The 23,885-nt window shown below is 47.5% G+C and overlaps 1 protein-coding gene across 1 annotated transcript in view; it reads right to left on the reverse strand.

The window, feature by feature from the left end:
• Window positions 1-23,885, reverse strand: part of KIF5A (kinesin family member 5A) — a 31,788-nt gene continuing 7,903 nt past the window's right edge. The window contains exons 2-29 of the mRNA XM_008148700.3: window positions 17,887-17,974; window positions 17,720-17,793; window positions 17,197-17,301; window positions 16,898-16,946; window positions 16,202-16,257; window positions 15,873-15,960; window positions 15,233-15,357; window positions 13,504-13,608; window positions 13,180-13,328; window positions 12,910-13,058; window positions 12,424-12,599; window positions 10,636-10,704; window positions 10,059-10,265; window positions 9,603-9,749; window positions 8,727-8,915; window positions 8,231-8,348; window positions 7,808-7,872; window positions 7,592-7,701; window positions 7,119-7,220; window positions 6,533-6,593; window positions 6,222-6,293; window positions 5,958-6,062; window positions 3,218-3,434; window positions 2,586-2,739; window positions 2,211-2,293; window positions 1,786-1,813; window positions 1,210-1,324; window positions 1-60 (exon numbers count right to left, since the gene is read on the reverse strand). Of these exons, the coding sequence (XP_008146922.2) occupies window positions 1,246-1,324; window positions 1,786-1,813; window positions 2,211-2,293; window positions 2,586-2,739; window positions 3,218-3,434; window positions 5,958-6,062; window positions 6,222-6,293; window positions 6,533-6,593; window positions 7,119-7,220; window positions 7,592-7,701; window positions 7,808-7,872; window positions 8,231-8,348; window positions 8,727-8,915; window positions 9,603-9,749; window positions 10,059-10,265; window positions 10,636-10,704; window positions 12,424-12,599; window positions 12,910-13,058; window positions 13,180-13,328; window positions 13,504-13,608; window positions 15,233-15,357; window positions 15,873-15,960; window positions 16,202-16,257; window positions 16,898-16,946; window positions 17,197-17,301; window positions 17,720-17,793; window positions 17,887-17,974 (2,970 nt within the window). The 3' untranslated portion in view covers window positions 1-60; window positions 1,210-1,245. The remainder of the gene's footprint in view (window positions 61-1,209; window positions 1,325-1,785; window positions 1,814-2,210; window positions 2,294-2,585; window positions 2,740-3,217; window positions 3,435-5,957; window positions 6,063-6,221; window positions 6,294-6,532; window positions 6,594-7,118; window positions 7,221-7,591; window positions 7,702-7,807; window positions 7,873-8,230; window positions 8,349-8,726; window positions 8,916-9,602; window positions 9,750-10,058; window positions 10,266-10,635; window positions 10,705-12,423; window positions 12,600-12,909; window positions 13,059-13,179; window positions 13,329-13,503; window positions 13,609-15,232; window positions 15,358-15,872; window positions 15,961-16,201; window positions 16,258-16,897; window positions 16,947-17,196; window positions 17,302-17,719; window positions 17,794-17,886; window positions 17,975-23,885) is intronic.

Genomic DNA, 23,885 nt, shown 5'->3' on the forward strand with positions numbered 1-23,885 from the left:
GCATCAGAGACCACAGGTTTGCAGCATGCTGAGAGAAGAGGCCTCAGTCCCTCTTAGAAACTGGGGAGAAAGAGAAAGAGGTTGTGAGCAACCACCTGCTGCCCAGCCACTGGATAGGGATAGGGTGACATTTGTACAGACTTTGGTTTACAGCTCTGTTCCTTTAATACCAACAACCGGACACTATCCTCCCAGCCCCTCCTCCTCCACCCCAGATTTTCCTAACTCCTCCTTCTGCATTCCTACTTCTTTGCTTCTCCTGCCTTTCTGCCTACATGTGCCTGGCCTACTGTCTTGGGAAAACTCCCCAAGTTCCCTGACCCGTGTGTGGCTCGGAATCCACCCCCTCTCCCTTCTTTTAACATGTGGCAGTGACCCCTAGTGGCAGAGAGGCAGTACCCTGGTTACTCCTTTGGTTTGGACGCAGCCCAGTGAGAGACTGGCTGTGTCCTCTCATTTCTAGTTCTCCAAGGACCCAAAGTGGGCCATAAAACGGGATCACAGTACCCAGTTCTGGGCCCTAAAGCCATCAAGGCGAGGAGCTTGGTGACACACAAGAACCGGGAAGGTGCCTGAGCTGCTACAGGAGAGGACCTGGGGCCTGAGGTGAGGAGGGAGCGGGGCTTGGAGGTGGAGACACAGCTGTTTTCCCCCTCCACTGAGCAAGACGAGAGAGGAATGCTAACACTCCCCCAACAAAAAGTTAGACGCTTCGGGTATTTCCTGGAACTCATTGGTAACATACAGATATAAGGAGAACAGGACACAGGTGCAGGAATAAATCAAACATCTCCTTTACTGGAGATGTCTTGGAAAATACCTATCCATCCAAAATTATGTTAAGGTGGAGGCAGAGGGAGGGTTGAGATGATCTCCCAAAGCCTTGGAGGTATCTCCCCAAGTTCCCTGACCTGTGTGTGGCTCGGAATCCACCCCCTCTCCCTTCTTTTAACATGTGGCAGTGACCCCTAGTGGCAGAGAGGCAGTACCCTGGTTACTCCTTTGGCCAAAAGGAAAGTATAAGAGGGAAGGGAGGTGAGTGTCCAGAGGACTTGGAGGAACACAAATGTGGCCCCTCCAAGGGAAAGGCAGGAGTTGGGGACAGCTGTGTAGTAAAAGTTTTGAGATTATTAAAAAAGTGGAAGAAACAAGAGGTGAGGGCAAGAAAGTAGGAACCTGAGGTGGTCAGAGGAAGCGGCCTGAAGCTACCTGAAAGTGCAGGTCCGCAGCCGTCTGTGTGGGAGATTAGCTGGCTGCGGTCTCTTGGTGGAGAGGGAAGAGCTTGGCCTGGTCCTCAGCCTCATAGCCGCACGGCAGGTCACTCCTGGGAGAAGAGACCCAGCATAATCACAGCACTGTCAGCCCCGTGTAAATGAAAGCATTCCTGTCACTTTGCTCTCATAGCATTCCTGTGAGGCAGTGAAGGGCAGGGACTAGTCTGGTTTTACAGGAATACAGGGAAAAGCAAGGCCAGAGAGATGGAACTGACTTGTTCAAGGTGGTAAAGTTCCCAGAGGTAAGAGAGAAACCAGGGCATTTCCCACCAACTCCCATCACTGGGATGGGGAGAAGCCTCAGATGGGATTGGAGGAGGGGGCAGTATTCTGCACCGAGGCAGGGGCGGGACTGGATCTCCTGGACTACACAGTGATGGCAAGAAAGATTCTCATTTCCTCCTCCTTCCCCAGAAGGCTCCAGGGAACGCCTAAATAGGGGCATGAGGGACATTTAGTCATTTCTTCTGGTCCCACCCAGAGAACCCAAGAGCAGTGGGGACGGGTGTACCTGTTGTCGTTGATATCTGTGGCATTTCCTGAAGAGATCATCATTGAGGACACAGGATTAGAGGGAGAAAAAGGAGATTGGGCATTAGAAACAGTTTCCCCAACCCTCTCCCATCCTAATTCCTTAGAGAGAAAGGTAACACTCTTTGGAGCCTCGCTGCCATCTGGGCCTATGGCACTCTATCTACAGCTGCCCCATGCTGCATCATTATGCTGAGAAGAAGCCTCCCGGGTCCCTCCTGCAGGAGAGGAGGAGGGGAAAGGAAGGTAAGGGCGGGGACAGATATTGCAATGGGAGGGATCTACTTATAAGAATCCAGGCCCCTGAAGGGATGGGCAGTGTGCACGTTGTAGGTACAGGGTCACTTATACTTTTCGACTTGCCCTGGGGATCCTAAAGGCCAGTGACCCATCTTTCTCACTCACCGTTGTCCATGCTGGCCTTCTGGTAGGAAGCCAAGGTGCCTCCAGAAGACATGGCCCCGCTGCTGGCACAGGAGTTTGCAAAACTGGATGGAGCAGAGCAGAGAGATGCAGCCTCTGGCACCCCCCGCCCCTTCACTATGCCAAGGACACATCCACACCCTCAGGGATGGAGCCATACACCCCGCCACTCCCCAGAGAATAGAAAACAAACATGGTCGCAGGCTGGGAAGGCAGATGCCCACCTTCTAAGGACTAATGAGAAAGAATTAATGAAGCTACTTAGGAGAAGAATCAAGTCTCACCCAATAACTGACCAAACCTTATGCCTTATAGGGTCTTGGGTTGGGGTTCCAGCCTATGCCCTTGGTCACTCACTACATATCTGAGGTGGAGCTAGGTGCAGCCTGCAGGTACAAATTCTGGTAGTTCTGGAAGAGGCTGTTGGTATAACTGATGCACTCGGGGCTGCGGGTGCCATAGGGGTTGGTGGGTGAGGATGCTGGGTAGTGGCCAGGCCGGATGGGTTTGGCTGTAATAAAGAAAGGAAAGCTGGAGTTGAACCGAGTTGCTTATAAGATAACTAGTAGCCCTGTGCCCCAATCCGTGCACCAGTAGCTCTCTGTGGGGCCTGGCCACTCCATGCCCGCTGCCCAGAGGCTCTCCGCGGCCCAGAGGCCCATCCACGGTGACGAAGTAAGCATTCTGACAGGCCGCTCACACTGCCCGCTCTCAGCGGCCGCCCCCACCCCCCGGGACTGGGGGACTCCTGCAGGGCTGAGAGGACTGGGCACCGCCATCTTGTGGCTATGGGCACCGCCATCTTTGTGACGTTGTGATGGTTAATTTGCATATTACCCTTTTATTAGATAGGATTTACTTTTATACTTTGGGGGGTATGGTTGGGAGTGGGCAGGTAGAGTAAAAACCAATAATGTAGTTTCTTGACACTTAGGAATTTCCCCAGGTGGTAACCCCACCTTACCTATTGCCATCCACTCCCCACTCACCAATCTGGGCAGAATGGCCTCTCTTGCCCGAGCTCTTGTACCGAACGGCCTCCTTAATGCGGTCTACCTCCTGCTGGTACCGGCGCTTGTCCTTCATGGCGCCCTCCTTGGCCTCCTTCAGTGCACCCTCCAGGGCCTTAACTCTCTCAGCCGTAGCCCTAAGTCGTTTTTCCAATTTAGGAAGCTCACAACGCAAATCTGCATTGTCACGTACCAGCTGCGGGGTGAGCCCAAGGGAAGAGGCAGAAAGAAAGGCAGGTGACCCAAGACAGAGCCAGCAGTGGAGTGTGGGGTGCAGGTGGGGAGAGAGAATAAAGAAAAACCGAGTCAGAGGATTTGGAGACCATGTCGTTTCCCCAAAAGCCTCAGTCCCTTTACCTAACTTGCTGTTTTTAGCCAGTTCTTTCCTTCTCGCTGAACAAACGATGGTCAGGCATTATGAAATGGCACATTGTTTTCTGGGCAGCAAAACATGCCAACTCCACTGTAGCCCAGAACTCCTGTGATAGCGCCCTGTCCCAGTCTCCTCCTGGCCTAGAGATGCCCCCCTCCCCAATATCTCCCAGCTTGTGCCAAACCAACAGCCCCAGGGCATCCATGGGGATGAGGCACCCCCTCACCCAGGATGGCTTTATGGGCATGCACAGGGTGGGGCAGCAAGAGCACAGGAGCAGTCTGGAGAGTGGATATGGCATTGAGTGCAGGGGAGGTACAGTGCAGAGCAGGAGCAGAAGCCGGAATACAGGAGCCCACCTCCCCTTCTACCCCCACACATACACACGATGCTCCATAGGAAGGAAAGAAAATGTTTGAGATTCACAAACATTTGTGCTCATTACCTTCACAGTCAAGGATTTCCTGAGCTGTCCCTCCCCCACTTAAATTAAGCTACAGGTAGCAAGCACCTTGAAGCCAGAAAAGATGTCCTGAGCTTTTTACGGGGCCTCACACGTGACCAGGGGCACGATAGTTGGCCAAAGAGCCGGCCTTGGAAGACAGCAGGAGAATCAGTGTGACTGGCACTGCTGGGAGAAGGGACAGAGCTGGAAATACTTCTGTACCCCTTTAATTTAGGACAGTTTACAGATTACGAACAGTGTTTTGCTGAGGCAATAACTTAGTTTAATGGGACTGTAGCCTTGGCCGTTTAAGATCTGATTAAGGAAGAAGTTTCTACCTCTCATTTTCCTTTTTAGCCTGTGTCCGCTGAGGTAGGAAATTTTGAGGAGTCCTCTCTCCTGTGAGTGAGTAGCTTTTGGAATTTGGGATTTGGAGCAGAGGCACAGTCTTCACCGGGGGCTGGGGGGCGGGCGGGGGGAGGGGAGACAGCCTGTGGTTTCCTGACATAAGCCACAGCATGGATGATCATGGAGGACATTATGCCGAGTGACATAAACCAGTCTCCAAAGGACAGATACTGTATGACTCCACTTCTACATGTGGTCAAAATCATGGAGAAGGAAGGAGAATGGCAGGTGCAGGGGCTGGGGGAGCAGGGAAGGAGGAGTTATTGTTTAGTGGACATAGAGTTTCAGTTCTCCACGAAGAAAAGAGTTCTGGAGAAAAAATGATTAAAGTGGTAAATTTTGTTATGTGTATTTTACAATAAAAATATTTGTTGGGAAAGGCAATATAATATGCATTTTGGTGGAGAAGGAAAATGAACACACAGAAATTAAAAAGAATGCCAGAACTGATAACAAATGTTTCTCCCGTCTTTCAACTTTCCTATAAAATTATGTAATTTTCTAATAAGCAAAGGGAAAGAGATGGTAGCAAAGTCCTTTGCAAGCTCAAATAAAACAAACCCTGCAGACTACCATGGGGCCACAGTTCTGTGATTTTTGTCATTTTTTTTTTTAATGTATTGAGTGTCTACTCTATGTGCTGGACAGTGTACTGGGAGGAAAAGAAGTTTAAGATCCAGTTTAGTGAGAATATGGAATTTTAAAGTGGATTTGAAAGGAAGGGAATAAAGTAGAGGTAGGGGGTTTATTTTATGAATTAGTTAAAAGAGCCAGCTAACTGTTGCACCTGTCTTCAAGGCTCAGCTATTTGGCTCTGTCTGCACCAAACATTTCCTGTCCTGACTCCTTTGGACTGCCCCTCTACCTCCCCACCCCATACCTTTGACACCCAGTCATCCACCTAAGGAACCGCAGCAGCAAGGAGGGCGACAGAGAGGCAGGGACTTAATACACAGGGCCGGCCGGGGCTGGATGGGCCATCTAGAGCAGCGGTCGCCAACCGGTGGTCCGTGAGGTCCGAAGGGTTGGCGACCGCTGATCCAGAGGACATCATTGAATTTCCCTGCATGCCTGCCCCAGGCCTAGGCAGATGGAGTTCTCTCCGTCTCTCCCCGTGAAAAAGCCCGACTTCCCTGGCTGCTTCGTGTCTCGCTGCTTTCTATCTCTGGCTAAAATCTGACCAGCATCCCTTGTGTATTGTTACAGCCCTTGCCTCTGAAACCTCTATCCATTTCAACCTTTCATTCCAACAACATAGAGGCCTGGGGATTCCACTTGAGCAAAGGCAGGTTGGGAGCTTTGAGAAGGGAAAACAGGCATGGAACAAAGAAAAGAGGTAAAAGTGGAACCAAATCTGGTATAAAGAAGGGATTAGTGGGAAAAGTAAGGAAAACATGCAAGTAGATTTTCCTACATCCAAGGGGCCTCCAGGGATTTGGTATCCCAGGCACCTGGCCTCCAGAGTTCTCTTCGATCCTTCCCCCCACTCTTACCTGTTTGTGAACCTTTGTAAGCTGTTCCAGGTTGTTCTCAAGAAAGGAAATCTTCTGCTTTTGGGAGTGAATCCCCCCACTGTCCTCGGGCTCCATTTCTGCACTCTGATTAAAGACAGAGGGAAACACGTGGCTGTCTTGAAGCCAAACAGGTCCCACCCAGGCCAGGCCAAGCCGGCCCACAGGAGACCAAAGGGCTGGAGGACCCGAGAACAGGAGGAGAAGATGGGGGCCAGGAAGAGCCCGCGCGAGGACGGCACTCACTTTCTTGACTCGAGTCGTGACGTCTTGAACGAACAGCTTGCGAAGGTTGTGGAGGGTCTGGAGTTCCCGGGCCTGGAAGGAAAGATGAAAGACTGGGGTAGCCAAATACCAGGTCAACCTTTTACTCTGAAATTACTGGACCCTTCAGTCTATCCAGTCAGGTGAGTCACTCATCCTTTAGGAAAAGAGGTGTCCTAATGATGCCACAGACTGACTTTGCCGAGGGCAGGAGCAACGGGGACAGGAAGAATCGGGGGAAGAGACGGAGCCCCCTCCACCCCGCGAACTCAGCACAGACGGAAACCACTCACAACGGTCTCCTCCAGGCCCTTGAGGTCCTGCTTGGACTGCTCATGTCGCTCGTACAGAAATCTGGGGGAGGAGCAAACCAGAAGATTCTCTCAGGATTCTCCTCCCTCTTCCTTTCCTTTTACATTTTTTAAATTACCTATTATACAAGTTACCCATGTTCACTGTGCAGAAATTAGAAAAGGTGGAAAAAAGATAAGGAAGACGAGTTTCATAAAAAGCCCATGATTCTACTACACATAGATCAAACCACCATTAACATTTTGATGTCTGTCTTGCCAGACTCTTTTTTTCTATTCATGTACATCCCATAAATATTTTATGGGACCATTAACATACTGTTTTGTAACCTGCTTTTTAGACTTAACAGAACATCGCACACACCTTTCCCTGCCAGCTTATATTCAATAGAGGTCACTTCCGAAAGTCTCCATTTCTTCCCCTTCCCTACCCCATCAAATTATTCTTCTGAGGCATTTGCTTTCTGTGGTCACCGTATTCACATCTACACGGCACCCGGCCTCCTCAGGAGCGGCTGAGTCAGTCAGCCTCCGTGGCTGCTGGTCGGCAGGCGCCCCGGGCACTCACGTCAGCTCCTGGAGTTTGGTGCTCTTCTCCTGTTCTTCGTTCTTCAGCTTCTCGTAGTCAGCCTGAAGCTTCTCCAGCTCTAACTGGAGCTTCTGGTTCAGGCTGTGGAGGGCAAGAGGTATGGCGACAACAAAAGGATGTGAATATCGGAGAAAGGGAAGACCAGTCCTCAAGCATTTTCCCTCTTGAACGAGTGAGTCCAGTTAGATTTGATGTATCTCCCTTCATATATAGGCAGGCTCAGGCCACTGTTTCCATGAGAGTAAGGAACCCTGAGCTATCTAGTCAGAAGAGCCTTAAGGATTGGGACGAGGCCTTACTCCTGAACCTCCTGGAGTTGGGCAGCAAAGTCGTGTCATTGCTGGGGGAGTGACACATGGAAGTTAAAGAATAGGATCCGAGGGAGCATTTGAGTGGGCACAGCTGGGCAAGAGGACCGGGTAGAGACCAGAGCCGCCCTCGGGAACTCTTACTCTTTGAGCTCATCAATGATCTTTTGCTTCTCGTTGATCTCGTCCCGGAGCCGGGCCAGCTGCCGGTAATGGGCCTCCCGGTGACTCTCCATTTGCAGCTCCAGGGCCTTCTACAAACAACACCACCCCAAGCTCAAAGCCAGGCTCCCCAACATCAGCTCAGTGAGGGCCAGCACAGCCCTGCCAGGCCTGCCATCCCACACCTTCCCTACTCACTTTCACTTCGTCTGCATCCTGTGTGTCCGGCTCCTTGTCCTTCAAGGCCACTTCATGCACAGTTTCTAAAAGAGGGAAAGACAGCTTATACCGCACCCACCTCCACCAGGAAGAACTTCATATTGTGACCAAACCTCCAGGCAGGGCAGGGCAGGGCAGATCTACCCAGAATGGGCCCACGGGGATGTTCTTGCAGGTTAGGACAGCCCAGTGGATATAGCAGGGGCAGAGACAATGGAGTGTCTATGGTTCCTGTACAATACGCTACATGCAAAAGCTTGCTAAGTATCATGTGAGTTGGTCTCCATTTGGGGGAGTGTGCAGTTGGGTGGTTTCTTTCGATGTTTGTCAATTTTAACTCCCTGCCCCCTCTGGGATCTCATATCCCAGGATGGATGGGTTGGAGGTTTAAGAAGGCCTCACCCTGGGCCTGGAGCTTGGCCAGCTCATCACTGAGGGAGTCATAGGACTCTTCCAGGTGCCGCTTCTTTAGCTCCACGCTCTGCATGTATTCCGTAAGCGAGCGGATCTTGGCCTCGTGCTGGTGGGGGAAGGGTTGGCGAGAGGAAGAGGATGGATGGGCCAAAGATCACCACTCTGGGCAGCACAGACCTCTGTAAACTCCAGCTCTCTCCCCAGGCCCTCTGCTCCTGCTATGCCTTCCATGACGATGCACAGTCAGGGCCCATGCTTCTAGAGACTCTCTCTCTAGACCCCATCAGCTTAGAGGCCAGTATCCCTGCTGAACCTTCACTTCCCTGGCCCAGACCCTCCCGCGCCACCCCAGCTCTTCTGTCCTTGACTTCAGTTGGCCCTAGGCAGCTGACATAAAGGTAGGTGCTAGGAGTTTTATCTCATAACCACAGGGTCACGCTCTTTCTCCCAGGGCACCCAAAGGCTCTCAACCTCTGGCACTCACCTGGGAGATGAGGAGCTGGCAGGATGAGAGCTCCCGCCCAGTCACCTCCATCTTGCGATGGCATTCGACCTGGAGGTTCTCCAGCTGGCGGCACCGCTTGACCACAGACTTGACCTCCGATTTGATTTTGCTGATGTAGAGTCGGGCCACGGTGAACTCCTCCTCGATGGCCCCACTGATCTCCACCGGCTGAAGGGGGCACGGGAGGGAAGAGGTGCTCTACTGCGGAAAACCTCTTATCCATTCCCTCCCACTTTGCTTCCCCCCACACACACCACATGCAGAGGGACTCAGGTGGGACAGGTATTCTCCGAACAACTCTTAGCAGCTCTCTGTCACCTGGCATTTCACACTAAATCCCTCTACGTGCATTCAGAGATCCAATCCCAGCAGTCACCCTCTTCCATCTTATAAAGCAATATGATTTTCTTTTTCAGTCAAACAGTTCTGCTTGATCACCCACATGGGTCATCGTCCTTGCCACAGATTTGCATATATCATTTCTCACTCTGTGTCCCCATCTTTAACTCCTGCTATAACCACATCTCCATTGCTTCTTCTTATTCTTTTTTTTTTTTTAGAGAGAGACTTTTAATAAGAGTTTGTTTGAGCCAAACTGACCACATGTGCCAGGGAACGGGTCTCATATGCTGTCCCATTGCTTCTTTACTTAGCACCCTTTAGAGGTATATTTTCAGTTGAGTCTATGCAAGCCTCTACTTGTTTTCCTGGGTCTAGTTTGAGGGCGTGTTTCCTGGATCCGTGGCCCGCCTTTCTCAGTGTCCCCGACAGCCCGGATTCTCCCGTCTTGCATCTCCCACCAATGCCCAGAACAGAAAAGACCTGAACAAAACTGCTGCCTCTTTCTCCACTCACCAGCTTAATCTCCCCGTTGCCCACGATGACACTGAACTCACTCAGGTCCTTCATCAGCCCATTCAGCACCTCAGCAATTCGTTTTCGCTGGTGTCCACTGACTTCCTGTAGCCGCTGCAACTCCGACTCCAGGGACAGCATGGTGGCCTGGGGACAGCCCCCCAGTCATCCCATCGCCATCTTCCTGTTACCCTCCCCAGCCCAGGCAGAGGCCTCTCCCTTCATGCATGACCCTGGTGGCTTCTGTGAAGAGAACACAGGCCCTGCAGAAGGGCCTGGAAGAGAGCGGGGTCAGGGGGACAAAGTGCAGTGAGCAGCCGTGGGAGGGTCTCACAACACACTGAACGCCAGTGCAAAGGTGCAAACACAGTGCGGCCCTGGAGGGCAGCAATAGTCCCTTTGGATGTAGGGGTGTCCTGAGGCCGGGGAGCTCCTGGACCCCAGTCGGCCACTCACCACCTTCTGAGACAGCTCATCCACCAGAAGCTGGTTCTGCTGGCTCTTTTCCTCCACCTCCTGGGACTTCTGGTCATAGTTGACAGCCAGCTCCTCCAGGGCCTGCAGCACTTCCTTCACCTCATCCTTCGCAGCGTCATTCTCTGACTGCAGGTGGCTCAGCTCCCGCTGGACCTTCTCGTTGTCTCCTCGAGTGGACACCAGCAGCTTCAAGGGAGAGGGGAGGCATGTGAGGGAGTCTGCTGCCAGTCGCCACTTCTGTGACCCCTGCTCTAGGGAAGCTGAGCCCCCCGCCCAGGCATAGCTCTAGGAGAGAGGCAAGGGCCAACATAAGAGTCGAGAGGAAGTGGGCTTTAGGCTTCTTAGAAATAGGGCAACAGAATGAAGAAGCACCGAGATGCCACAATTTGAGCCTTAAGCAAAGCCCCAGGTAAGTCCCCAGACCTCCATAGTTTTGGGGTGACTAAACCCTAGCAGAATGCCCCTTCTCCCATCTGACTGTAAGAAGGTCCCTTCTATGGCTTCCAGGGACGAACACAACCCCCTCTCCTCTCACATCATCCCTCCTCCCCATTACCTCTTCCTGGTCCAGCATTTGCTGCTTGAGCTTCTCGATGAGCTGGCTCTGCTGGTTGATCTCATCGTCCTGTTGGAGGCAAGGGGGAAGATGGAGTGAAGGGATGAACCGTTGGGTTGAGGGAGAGACAGGATCCGAATACAATCCAGATAGTTTAGGTTTTGAATTTGAAAAACACACAAAACACCATATCCTAAAAAGACGTCTGAATTTCCTCAGTTTCTTTCCTCAACTCCTGCCCTCACTTTAAATTCCTTTTTTCCTGGGAGTTGGTATAATCTTGACAGTACATAGCAAAAGCCTTAAAATATTCCTACTTTTAACCTAGAAATCCCACTCTATCACTACATTCCATCCAAATCATTCAAAAGCAAAGTCTCACGCAAAGTTAATCATTATAATAGCAAACCAAACAATACCCAAAAAAAGTAGAAGCCCTGTAATAAGTGAATGGTTAAATACATTCTAATACACAGACCATTAGGCAGCCATTTTAAAATACTTTTATGGCCTGGCCAGCATGGCTCAGTGGTTGAGCATCGACCTATGAACCAGGAGGTTAACGGTTCAATTCCAGGTCAGGGCACATGCTTAGGTTGTGGGCTCAGTCCCATGTGGGGCGTGCAGGAGGCAGCCAATCCATGATTATCTCTAATCATTGATGTTTCTCTCTCTCTCTCCCTCTCCCTTCCTCTCTGAAATCAATAAAAAATATTTTTTAAAAAATAGTTTTATCACCCTGACCAGTTTGGCTCAGTGGATAGAGCGTCGGCCTGTGGACTGAAGGGTCCCAGGTTTGATTCCGGTCAAGGGCATGTACCTTGGTTGCGGGCACATCCCCAGTGGGGAGTGTGCAGGAGGCAGCTGATCCATGTTTCTCTCTCATCGAGGTTTCTAACTCTCTATCCCTCTCTCTTCCTCTCTGTAAAAAAATCAATAAAATATATATAAAAAAGAAAAGAAAGAAAAAAAAAATAGTTTTATCACCCTGACCAGTTTGGCTCAGTGGATAGAGCGTCGGCCTGTGGACTGAAGGGTCCCAGGTTCGATTCCGGTCAAGGGCATGTACCTTGGTTGTGGGCACATCCCCAGTAGGGAGTGTGCAGGAGGCAGCTGATCCATGTTTCTCTCTCATCGATGTTTCTAACTCTCTATCCCTCTCCCTTCCTCTCTGTAAAAAAATCAATAAAAAAAATATATATAAAGTTTTATGAAGAACTGTTAACAAAGTAGGAAATTGCTCATGACAGAATACTGAATGAAAAAATTGAATTCAGTTACATATACAGTATATTTCAATTACTAATACATGGTATATGCACAGAAAAAGGCAAAATATTAATAGTGTTATTTCTGAAGAGTGGGATGATGGGTGATTTTAATTTCCTTCTATGTATTTGTATTTATCTCCCACATTTTCAATAATGAGCATTTACCCCTCTTAAAATCATATAGAGCAGTATAAGCTAATTTTTTGTTGTTGTTGTTAATCCTCACCGGAGTATATTTTTCCATTGATTTTTAGAGAGTGGAAGGGAGAGGGAGAGACAGAGAGAAACATTGATGTGAGAGAGACACATCAATTAGTTGCCTTCTGCACACACCCTGACCAGGGCTGGAGGAACCAACAACCAAGGTATGTGCCCTTGACCGTAATCGAACCCGGGACCCTGCAGTCCATGGGCCGACACTCTGTCCACTGAGCCAAACCGTCTAGGGCATACTTTTTTAATCCCTCACTTCTCCTTCCACTGGGCTCATCTCTGTGCCCTGCCCCATTGTCCTCACCTTGTCATCCAGCTGCTTGTAGAGGCGGCGGATCTCCTCCTCGTATTTCTGCCGCTCCTCAGGCGCGATGCGCACCACGATGGAGGAGTTGTCATTCAGAGGGGTCTCCTCACAGATCTCTGCTCCCAGGACTGCATCCTCACCGGCCAGACGCTCTGTCTCAGGCACATTCTCTCCTGGCAAAGGGGCAGAACAAAGTGAGGGGTGGGAGAAGGGAAAGCTGCATCCACCTGTCCTTCCTCCCTCACTGCTCAGCACCAAGACCTGCAGGCCTCCATCGCTCTTGCTAAGTGGACCTTTTCGGGGGTCGGGGGACATGGTAGTCAGGCTCTCTCCCTTTCCCTGAGCTCCACTGCACCTCTCCATGAACACAGCCCTCCTTGGAGATTGGCCTGCCCTTAAGCACCACCCCAGACAGGGCTCTCTGGCTCCCTAAGCCCCCTCCTCCTCCCACCACCTCTCCTGCCCACAGAGCTCCTCTCTAACCATTGCGCCAACGGCTCAGCTCAGCCTCCAGTTTTGCAATCGTCTCCTTCTGAGCCTTTGTCTTCTCCTTCTCCTTCTCATATTTCTTCTTCCACTGCTCAGCAGTCAACTCCAGATTCACTGAGGCGGTGTTCTTAATGGTCTTTGCCCTGGGTGAGGAGAGGGGATCAAGGTGAGGCGATCTCCCTTACGGCTTGCCTAATGCCGGCCTGATGCTGGAGAGCGAGAGCGGCGGGGGCTGGGCAGGGAGCTGGGGACCCTGCCACTGACCGCTGCCCAAACATCAGGGTGGACTTGGTCTCCGCATCGTTGTAGCTGGACGGCGAGCAACAGATGAACATAGTTGTCCGGCAGTTTCCTCCCAGAGAGTCCTGGAGGATCCGTGTCATTTTGCTGTCACGATATGGAACGTAGCTTTTCTGGGGGAGGAGGGAGATGTGAATGAGAAAAATAAACTTAACAGGGGAATGGGAAAGCAGAGTGGTGGACCAGGGATCGGGCGATCCATGAATAGGGGCATGGTTAAAGGGCCGCATTAGGGGAAGGTGGGAGGTGAGGGGGAACTTGAGGGTGAGGAGACCTGAGGACACTCACGGTGCCCTCGGCCAGAGCAGAGATCACGTTCCCCAGAGCTGACAGGGACTTGTTGATATTCTTTGCCTCATCCAGCACGGCTCCCTCTGCTCCAGTCTTGCTGACCTGTCAGGGCAGGAAGGGACAAGTGTGTCATGAGCCACTGCAAAGGGAGAGGGCTCTCACCACCTCCTTTCCATGTGGTGGGGCTCAGCCCAAAGAGGGGAGAGGACATGGAAAAAGGACAGAGGACAGAGAAGGCCCTTCCTCTATGCCTCTAAATTCTTTTGCTAAAGAGCGCCCCCTCCCACCTACATATTATACATATTATATGATACCACTTATGTGAAATGTCTAGAAAAGGCAAACCCATCAAGAAGAAAGTAGCCCTAGCCGGTTTTGCTCCGTGGATAGAGCTTTGGCCTGTGGACTCAAGGGTTGTGGGTTCGATTCCAGTCAAGGACACATGCCCGGGTTGCAGGCTCGATCCCCAGTAGGGGGTGTGCAGGAGGCAGCCAATCAGTGATTCTCTCTCATCATTGATGTTTCTATCTCTCTCTCCCTTTCCTTTCCTCTCTGATTTCAATAAAAATACATTTTTAAAAAAGAAGAAGAAGAAAATAGATTATCCCTATGAAGAATTGAGGATTATTGGCATAGTCAAAAAATGTATGCCCACCTCATCTTAATTTTCCCTATATTCTAAACAAATTTTAGATTGTTGCTCTGTACACCCCAAAGTCTAGGAGCATTAGATATGTCAGTCATAAAACCTGAGACATCAGATCTGAATATCAGCACCTATTAATTTTGGTGTTTTCAGGTAAGAATGTACATTTACTAGATATTGGTAACTCTTGAAAAAAAGTCTTCAAGTTTTAGTTTTTTATAGGGGGCATTCTTTAACATCTGTGTAGACTATTGAAACTTAGTCTGAAGCACAACTGTGCTAAAATTGGTTTTATGACCATACCCCTGACCACATGGAAACTCACCTATCAGCCCATACATTAAGAAAGTTACACACTTTATTCCAAACAAATATTGGTTTGTCTGGTATGTTTAGAGTCTTACTCTGTTGAAGTGATTCTCAGTTAAACATTAAGTCTGTTGTAACTTTGATAAGTATTTCCACTTTTGTTATTTATTAGTGGTATATTTGTGTGTGTGTGTGTGTGTGTGTGTGTGTGTGTGTGTGTGAAGTGTCAAATCTTGTACCATTTAAAAAATAAAATACCATTGTAATTTAAAGTGGGGGGGGGGGAAGAAGAAGAAGAAAGTAGATTAGTAGTTGCCAGGGGGTCGGGGAGGGGATTATTAATGGGTGATGAAAATGTTCTGGCCCTAGCTGGTCTGGCTCAGTGGATAGAGCATTGGCCCGTGGACTGAAGGGTCCCAGGTTCAATCTGATCAAGGGCACCTGCCTGGGTTGCAGGCTCGATCCCCAGTAGGGGATGTCCAGGAGGCAGCCAATCAATGATTCTCCCTCATCATTGATGTTTCTATCTCTCTCTCCCTCTCCCTTCTTCTCTAAAATCAATAAAAAAGAGAAAATGTTCTGGAATTTGGCGTGACGGTTGCACAGCTTTGCATACATCCTAAAAACCACTCAATTACACACTTTTAAATGGTGAACTTTATGGAATATGAATTATGTCTCAATTTTTTAAAAGTTAGTTTGACTTTAAGAAAAGGACGCCTCCCCCCAAGGCTTTCTTCCCTCCCCACCTGACCCCCACAAGACCCTAACCTTCTCACTGCCAGCCAGGTCCACCAGATACAGCTTCCCACTGAGCTTCTGCTCAGTCTCCATGTTCTCCTGCTTGATGTTGATAAGGAAGATGCTGTGGCTGCGAGAGCTGTGCTCGTTCATGTCTGCAGGAGGAAGGGAGAAACAGGCCTGGTATAAACCCCTGTGGACTGAAGCCCTCAGCCGGGCTTCGCCTGACCACAACCCCTACCAACCAAGAGAGGGGGTCCCACCACTATATTTTCCAGGCAGCAGGGTCACACAAAAAGGGTCCCTCTTTGCCCAGCCGGTGTGGCTCAGTGGTTGAGCATCAACCTATGAACCAGGAGGTCATGGTTCGATTCCTGGTCAGGGCACATGCTCGATCCCCAATGTGGGGTGTGCAGAAGGCAGCCAATTGATGATTCTCTCTCATCATTGATGTTTCTCTCTCTCCCTCTCCCTTTTCCCTTTTCTGAAGTCAATTATATATATATATGTGTGTGTGTATATATATATATATATATATATACATTTTTTTAAAGGGTCCCTTTTTCTCTGGAGGTCACTTTTCCATTGCTTTCTCACAAGTCCCTCAATCCCCACAGGCACAGAGGGGAGGCAGACCCCAGAGTCAAAAGCCCCTTGTATCCCCACTCACTGGTGACAGCCACATGACGATTTGATTTCCCCTCATCAATCACATCTAAAATCTCCTCTGGGCTGGACACAAAGCGTTCGGTACAACCCTACAGGGGGCAAATGGATAATAACCCATAAACTTTGATCTGCAAATTAAATTACCTGCACTTTGACAAAATAACCTTTCTAGATAATGACCTTTCCAAGCCCCCAGACCCTCCCTGGGCCCTTGGCACATCTCACCCCTCCAGGAGACCCACCCTCCAACTTCTGGGTCACTGGTCTATCCTACTTCCATCCACACTTAGAATACTTCGGCCCCACTGGGTGCCCTATCCCCCCTCTCACCTTGACAAACGGCACCCGGTTCTTGTCCTCATGCACAGACAGATTTGTCTTAGTCACTGAATCAAGACAATACAGGTGAGCAAGGCCAGCATTTCCACTGCCCCCCACCCACTGCAGCCTGCAGCCCACTCAGATGGTGGTTTCTTCTATGTGCAAAAGGGAACAAGACTCCCTGTGAAACCTAAACTCCCTGCACAAACTGAAGGCTCAGTTTCTCCAGGATTCCAGCCCCAGGGGTCCAGCTCGTCTCAGACTATTTATATGCAGGCCTGGGCATCTGAGCTCATCCTCTGACCCTTTTAGTTTTTGGAAATCTTGGTGAGTGGAGTCAAGGGACACAGGTATGGATGTGCGTGCCTTGTGTGCCCTCTGCATCTTGCGTTCGGTACAACCCTGCAACCCTGCAGGGGGCAAATGGATAATAACCCATAAACTTTGATCTGCAAATTAAATTACCTGCACTTTGACAAAATAACCTTTCTAGATAATGACCTTTCCAAGCCCCCAGACCCTCCCTGGGCCCTTGGCACATCTCACCCCTCCAGGAGACCCACCCTCCAACTTCTGGGTCACTGATCTATCCTACTTCCATATCCACCCACACTTGGAATACTTTGTACCCAAGAGCAATGTGATCTTTCTTTTCCTTGCCCTTCTCACAACCCCCGCCATCCACTGGGGTTAAACACCACTCACCATCCAGAAGGTCACGAATTTTGTCCAGGTAAATCTCAAAGTAAGAAACCTGGTTAGGGAGAAAGGAGGAGTATGAGGTGTCACAGTGCAGGTAATTTTAACTTGCAGGTAATTTAAATGTGACCTGCTCCAACAATAGTAGTGGGAAGAAAAGAGCAGAAGAAAATATCTTAGGGGAGAAGAACTGAGGTAACCAGAAGAGAGAGTAAGTTGGGGTGCCCAGGATCTCAGTGAGCTCATACTAGATCTTCCCCTCCCAGTCCCCATCTGAAGATGCCCAGAGGTCATGCCCTGATCACCTTGATGTGGAACTCAAGGTTCTCATCCATGGAGTAGATGTGGTTGAAGATATCTCGGGCAATTCGAGGAATGATTCCCATCAGCTGGGGGTCGTGCAGCTTTCCCTGGAGAGTAAGGGTATTCTAGAATAAGGTTGGAGCTTAGGAAGAATGAGACAACTCAGAGGTGTGCGGGTGAACACAAAGGTAATAGTTGATAGGAACCATCCTAAGTTAGGAGATGGTCACTGCCATGTCTACCTTTTTGTGGAAGGGGACAGAACTGAGCGGCCCTTTGAACTTTCATTGTTGCTGCTTTTTCGATCAAAAAAAGAAAACGGGAGTAGTGGAGAGGAGGGTCAACTGTAGCAGGCCGAAGGATTGCATTGAACTTGCACTAGATCATTGCTCCTCAGTTCATCCTCTAGACTTAGCTACCTCTGGACCAGGCAACCCTTGAGGCCTAGCCCTTCCCACACTAAGATTTCTTTGTCTCCTATTATCACCTCCAGTTCCTCACCCTCCATGGAGATCAGACCCTCACCTCCATAGTATGTGTTTTCCCTGAGGAGGTCTGTCCATAAGCAAATATGGTACCATTGTAGCCAGCAAGGACATCTGGAAAAGACGGCAGAGAAAGAGGACTGGTGGAGAGAAGTGGGGTAGGGAATGGGGAGCCTAAACAAATACATTCAAAAATACATCCATTACCTTTGACAATCTGCATGGCACATGCGTGATAAACTTGCTCCTGGGTCGTGTTTGGGGGGAACACGCGGTCGAAGACATAGGGCTTCCCCTGGAAATAAGAGATGGCAGACTTCAGCAGGCAGCGTGTGAAGGAGAAGAAACACTGAAACCTCACCCATCAGCCTGAGGAGGCACGCGTTCTTCAACCATCCATATGCATGGATGACCATGGTGATGAGGGAAACGAGAGAAAAACAAAATTTAGTATCGACGCCAAGAGTTGTGTCCATGTGGTAGAGGGTGCCATTGAGGAGTGTCACCCAGTGAGATTGTGTGAGGGGACCTCAGTCTGGGTGTCATGATGTAGCATCCCACTACTTTGGACCCCCTGCCCTGAGAAACCAAGTGGGAAAAGACAACAGGGCATAGGCTATGAAGAGTGCAGACAATTCATTAACATTAAAAATCTACCCGAATTAGCCGAAACCGGTTTGGCTCAGTGGATAGAGCGTTGGCCTGCGGACTGAAAGGTCCCAGGTTCGATTCCGGTCAAGGGCATGTACCTTGGTTGCGGGCACATCTCCGGTGGGGGGTGTGCAGGAGGCAGCTGATCGATGTTTCTCTCTCATCGATGTTTCTAGCTCTCTTTCCCTCTCTCTTCCTCTCTGTAAAAAAAAAAAACAACAAAAAACAAAAAAACAAAAAAAAAAAAATCTACCCGAATTAAAAAACATCTTCCTCAATAGATCCATACGTCCTGATATGGAAAGACTTTTAAAAAGTATTAAGTGAGCCCTAACTGGTTTGGCTCGGTGGATAGAGCGTCAGCCTGTGGACTGAAGGGTCCCAGGTTCGATTCCAGTCAAGGGTATGTGCCTTGGTTGCGAGCACATCCCCAGTGGGAGGTGTGCAGGAGGCAGCTAATCGATGTTTCTAACTCTCTATCCCACTCCCTTCCTCTCTGTAAAAAATCAATAAAATATATATATTTTTAAAAAGTATTAAGTGAAATATACAAAGTATATATGGAGAGAGAGAGAGTTCCCTATTGAAATATACTAACACTGAGCTGCTAAGATGTTATGGAAACATTAACACAGCTCACTTAGGATTATATGAAATCATAAATATGGGTCTACCTTTAAGGAATTAGCTTTAAGTAAAGAGAAATTATGAAGCAAGTCACTCAGACCTACAGGTACTTTGCTTAATTCAGGGAACATGTTATAAATCATGGTGCTGATAAGAATGCTAAAGATACAAAATATTGTCCAGCCAGTTTGGCTTAGTGGATAGAGTGTTGGCCTGCAGACTGAAGGGTCCCAGGTTTGATTCTGGTCTGGGTTTGATTCTGGTCTGCCGGAGGCTAAGACCAGTAAGTAGTTAGCATAATTATGCAAGAAGTCCACTGGAAGGCAATCTAACCTGATAATCCTTTTATTGTTTTTTAACTTTACCATTGATATGCCTGTTTGCATTCCTAAAGGGCAAATGTGTATCCAACTAAATAAAAGATGTTGGGTCCTGGGTTTCAGAGAGCCTCTCTGCTAGAGAGTAAGGTCTCCGCCTGGCTTTTTGATGCCTTCGAAATTTATATTTCTTGTCTAGTGTATCCGTTTGTATGCAGCCCCTTCTCCAGATCCTGAATCCTTGCTGCAAAAGGTTGCGGCATTCACACTGGTCAAGACATATACCTTGGTTGCAGGTTCCCTGGCCCTAGTCGGGGTACATGCAGGAGGCAACTAATTGATGTATCTTTCTCACATTGATGTTTCTCTTTATCTCTCCCTCTCCCTTCCACTCTCTAAACATCAATGAAAAAAATATCTTTGGGTGAGGATTAACAAAAAAACAACAAAAAAACCAAAATATTCACAACCCAAGGAAACAAACAAAGAATACATTTGATATCTAATAATTTTAAAGGGGGAAATTTCTGGTAAGATTAAATGAAACTATGCTTGTTCTCCATCACGTGACAATTTTCTCAGTCATGCCCAGCCGGCGTAACTCAGTGGTTGATGTCAACCTATGAACCAGGAGGTCACGGTTCAATTCCGAGTCAGGGCACATGCCTGGATTGCAGGCTCAATCCCCAGTGTGGGACATGCAGGAGGCAGCCGATCAATGATTCTTTCTCATCATTGATTTTCTCTCTCTCTCCCTCTCCCTTCCTCTCTGAAATCAATAAAAATATATTTAAAAATTTTTTCTCAGTCTTGTTTTCCTGCCATGCAGTATAAAGCGACTATGACTTAATTGTCAAATTGTTTTACTAGATAGGCCATTTTTACTTAACTGAATTATAAACCTCTAAGTCTATGGACACCAGAGTTTGGGGGACATGCTTTTATCTAAAAGCATGTATATATTATTGATTTCAGAGAGGAAGGAAGAGGGAGCGAGAGATAGAAACATCAATGATGAGAGAGAATCATTGATCAGCTGTCTCCTGCATGCACCCCACTGGGGATTGAGCCCACAACCAGGCATGTGCCCTTGACCAGAATCGAACCTGGGACCCTTCAGTCCACAGGCCGACGCTCCATCCACTGAGCCAAAGGCTAGGGCTGGGGGACATGTTTTAATAAAACTTGGCTAGAGCTGGAATGTGTATCAATATATATATATAGAATATTTTTTCTAGAAGGAATTACACAAAAGTATGAACAGTGGCTTTGGGGAGAGAAGATGAAAGAGAGAAGGCTTTCATTTTTCATTTTGTATCCTGGATTGCTGACATCTTTAAACCATATTTAATATTATATACTAGAGGCCTGGTGCACGAAATTTGTGCATGGGGGGGAGGTTGTCCTTCAGCCCAGCCTGCACCCTCTCCAATCTGGGACCCCTCGGGGGATGTGCGACTGTCCTCTCACAATCCAGGATTGCTGGCTCCTAACCACTCACCTGCCTGCCTGCCTGGTTGCCCCTAACCACTTTGCCTGCCAGCCTGATAGTCCCCTAACCACTCCCCTGCCGGCCTGATTGATTCCTAACTGCTCTCCTGCCAGCATGATCGTCCCCAACTGCCTTCCCCTCCGGGGCTGAGGGGACTGGGGGACTGAGGCTGGATGAGGTGGGGCTGAGGGGACTGGGGGACTCCAGCTGGATGAGGTTGGATGCTGCAGGGACTCGGTGAGGTGGGGCTGAGGGGACTGGGGGACTCTGGCTGGATGAGGCAGGGCTGAGGGGACAGGGGACTCTGGCTGAGTGAGGTGGGGCTGAGGAGACTGGGGGACTTGGGCTGGATGAGGCGGGGCTGAGGGGAGTGGGCGCCACCATCTTGTGGCTGTGGGTGCCGCCATTTGTGAGGGTGTGACAGTTAATTAGCATATTTCCTCTTTACTGGCTGTGGGCGCCACCATCTTGTGAGGGTGTTATGGTCAATTAGCATATTCCCTTTTTATTAGATAGGATTTTTAATTAATGTCAAAGAGGGTGAGACAATAGTGCATTATTTGGTTTCCTTCTTGTTACTTCTGTACATAAAAGAAAACTAATAAATATTATTTTTTTAAAAAAGTATATATATTTTATTGATTTTTTACAGAGAGGAAGGGAGAGGGATAGAGTTAGAAACATCGATGAGAGAGAAACATCGATCAGCTGTCTCCTGCACACCTCCTACTGGGGATGTGCCCACAACCAATGTACATGTTCTTGACCGGAATCAAACCCGGGACCCTTCAGTCCACAGGCCAATGCTCTATCCACTGAGCCAAACAGGTTAGGGCATAAGTATTATTTTTAATATTAAAAATATTTATCTTTCATAATAAAAAACAAAAAAAAAAAAAATATTTGAAAGATTTGAAAAATATGGCTTATAATAAAAATCTACCTGAAATATTTATCTGGTCTCTCTGTGGTGAAAGCCTATGAAGCCCCAGAACAGAATCCACCAAGAGGAAGAAGTTGGGAAGGCACTCTCTACAATAAAGGGAAAGCTGTAAACCGATAGAGCCTTTCTGGAGGACAATTCTATTAAATATTTAAATGTCCGTTCTGTGTGTACTTTATATCAACAATTGCACTGCTAGGAATTCATTTTACAACACTTGCTTAAGCACTGAAAGATGTTCATTGAAGAGATGTGTATTAAAGAAAAACTAGAAACAATTTAAACATCCATCAAAACGTTGGTTCTGAGATCTCTATATTCTACCCGCATTAAAATAAGCCAGATTGGAAAAAATAATAGTAAGCCAGGTTGGTTCACGTATATTATATATCGAAGATCGATTGTTAAGTGAAAAAATAAAAACAATGTATATAATGTGATTACATTTTTCAGAAGGAGTATGGATAGAATAACCTCAGGAAAAAGATATGGAAGACTATATACAGAACTGTTAATGGTGGTTACCAGTGGAGAACAGAATGACAGGAGCATATTCTTAACTACATTTTTTCTGTGATATCTAAATGTTTTACAATGACAACATATCACTTTTATTTTATTCTTTTATTCTTTTTTTATTATTGATTTTAGAGAGAGGGAGAGAGAGAAACACTGATGGGCTGCCTCCCACACACGCCCTGACTGGGGACTGAACCTGCAACCTGGCTATGTGCCCTGACTGGGAATCAAACCGGCCACCTTTTGGTGTATGGGACAATGCTCCAACTAAGTCACACTGGCCAAACTTAACACATTGCTTTTAAATTTAAAAATAAAACACAGATGATGTTATAAAATATGTAATGATATGGCAAGGTATAATAAGCAAAACAAAAAAAATGTGGTTTTTAAAATAGTATCAGGCTAAAAAAAAGTATGTAAAGGATGATTCTATTTCTGTTTTTAAAAAGTATATTTTTTATACCTTGCATAGAAAAAAACATGTTAATAGTGATTTTCCTTGCAGAGTGAGATTTTAGGAGTTTTTTATTATTTTGGATTTAGATTTAAAATTTTTCTAGAATAAAAACCCCATAATTTTAAATAAGAAAAATTTAAGTTTTTAAAACAAAGACATTAATATTCTTACTAGATAAAGAGCTCTCATAAGTTAGAAACAAAAACACAAAACTAAACATAAAAAATGAGCAAGAGGTACATCTACACAATGGAATACTACGCTGCGGTAAAAAAAAGAAGGAATTCCTACCATTTGCAACAGCATGGATGAAACTGTAGAGCATTATGCTAAGTGAAATAAGCCAGTCAGAGAAAGATAAATATCACATGATCTCACTCATCTATGGAATATAATGAACAACATAAACTGATGAACAAAAAATAGATCCAGAGTCAGAGAAGCATCGATCAGACTGTCAAACCTCAGAGGGAAGGTAGGGGAGGGTGGGGATCAACCAAAGGACTTGTATGCATGCATATAAGCCTAACCAATGGACACAGACAACAGGGGCGTGAGGGCATGAGTTGGGGGGGAGGTTGATGGGTAATGGGACAATGATATGTAATACCTTAATCAATAAAGAAATTTTAAAAAAATGAGCAAGAGCTAGCTATTAACAACAGAAAAAAAAAATACAAGTGTTCAACAAAGATGTTCAACATTTTCAAAAAAAGGAAACTAACAGGAACATCACTTTTCACCTATCAAACTGGAAAACAAAAAATTGATTGTAATACCCAGTGTAGATGAAGGTTCAAGGAAGTATAATTTCCTTGAAATGAGCACCTCATTATTTTCTGGTACAACTTTTATGGGTGCAATTCAGAAATACATAATCAAAACCTTGAATTGCATGTAGCCATTGACCCAGATATATTGGTAGCAAATATTTACTTACAAGAGTGTTTATTGTCACACTGCTTATAATAACCAGAAATGGAAAACAACTCAAATAGTAACATGTAGGGGACTGGTCTACATAAGAAATGGATTGAATTATGGCATGTACATATATTTCATTCCTTGCTGCTATGTAAAATGATGTCATAATAGATCAATAAATCTCAATCATGTGTTGAGTGAAAGAATTCAAACACAAAGAGCACATACTATATTATTCCCTTTGCATGAGCTTCAAGAATGGACAAAACTTAC

Source organism: Eptesicus fuscus, chromosome 7 (assembly GCF_027574615.1).
Source record: "Eptesicus fuscus isolate TK198812 chromosome 7, DD_ASM_mEF_20220401, whole genome shotgun sequence".
NCBI lineage: Eukaryota > Metazoa > Chordata > Mammalia > Chiroptera > Vespertilionidae > Eptesicus > Eptesicus fuscus.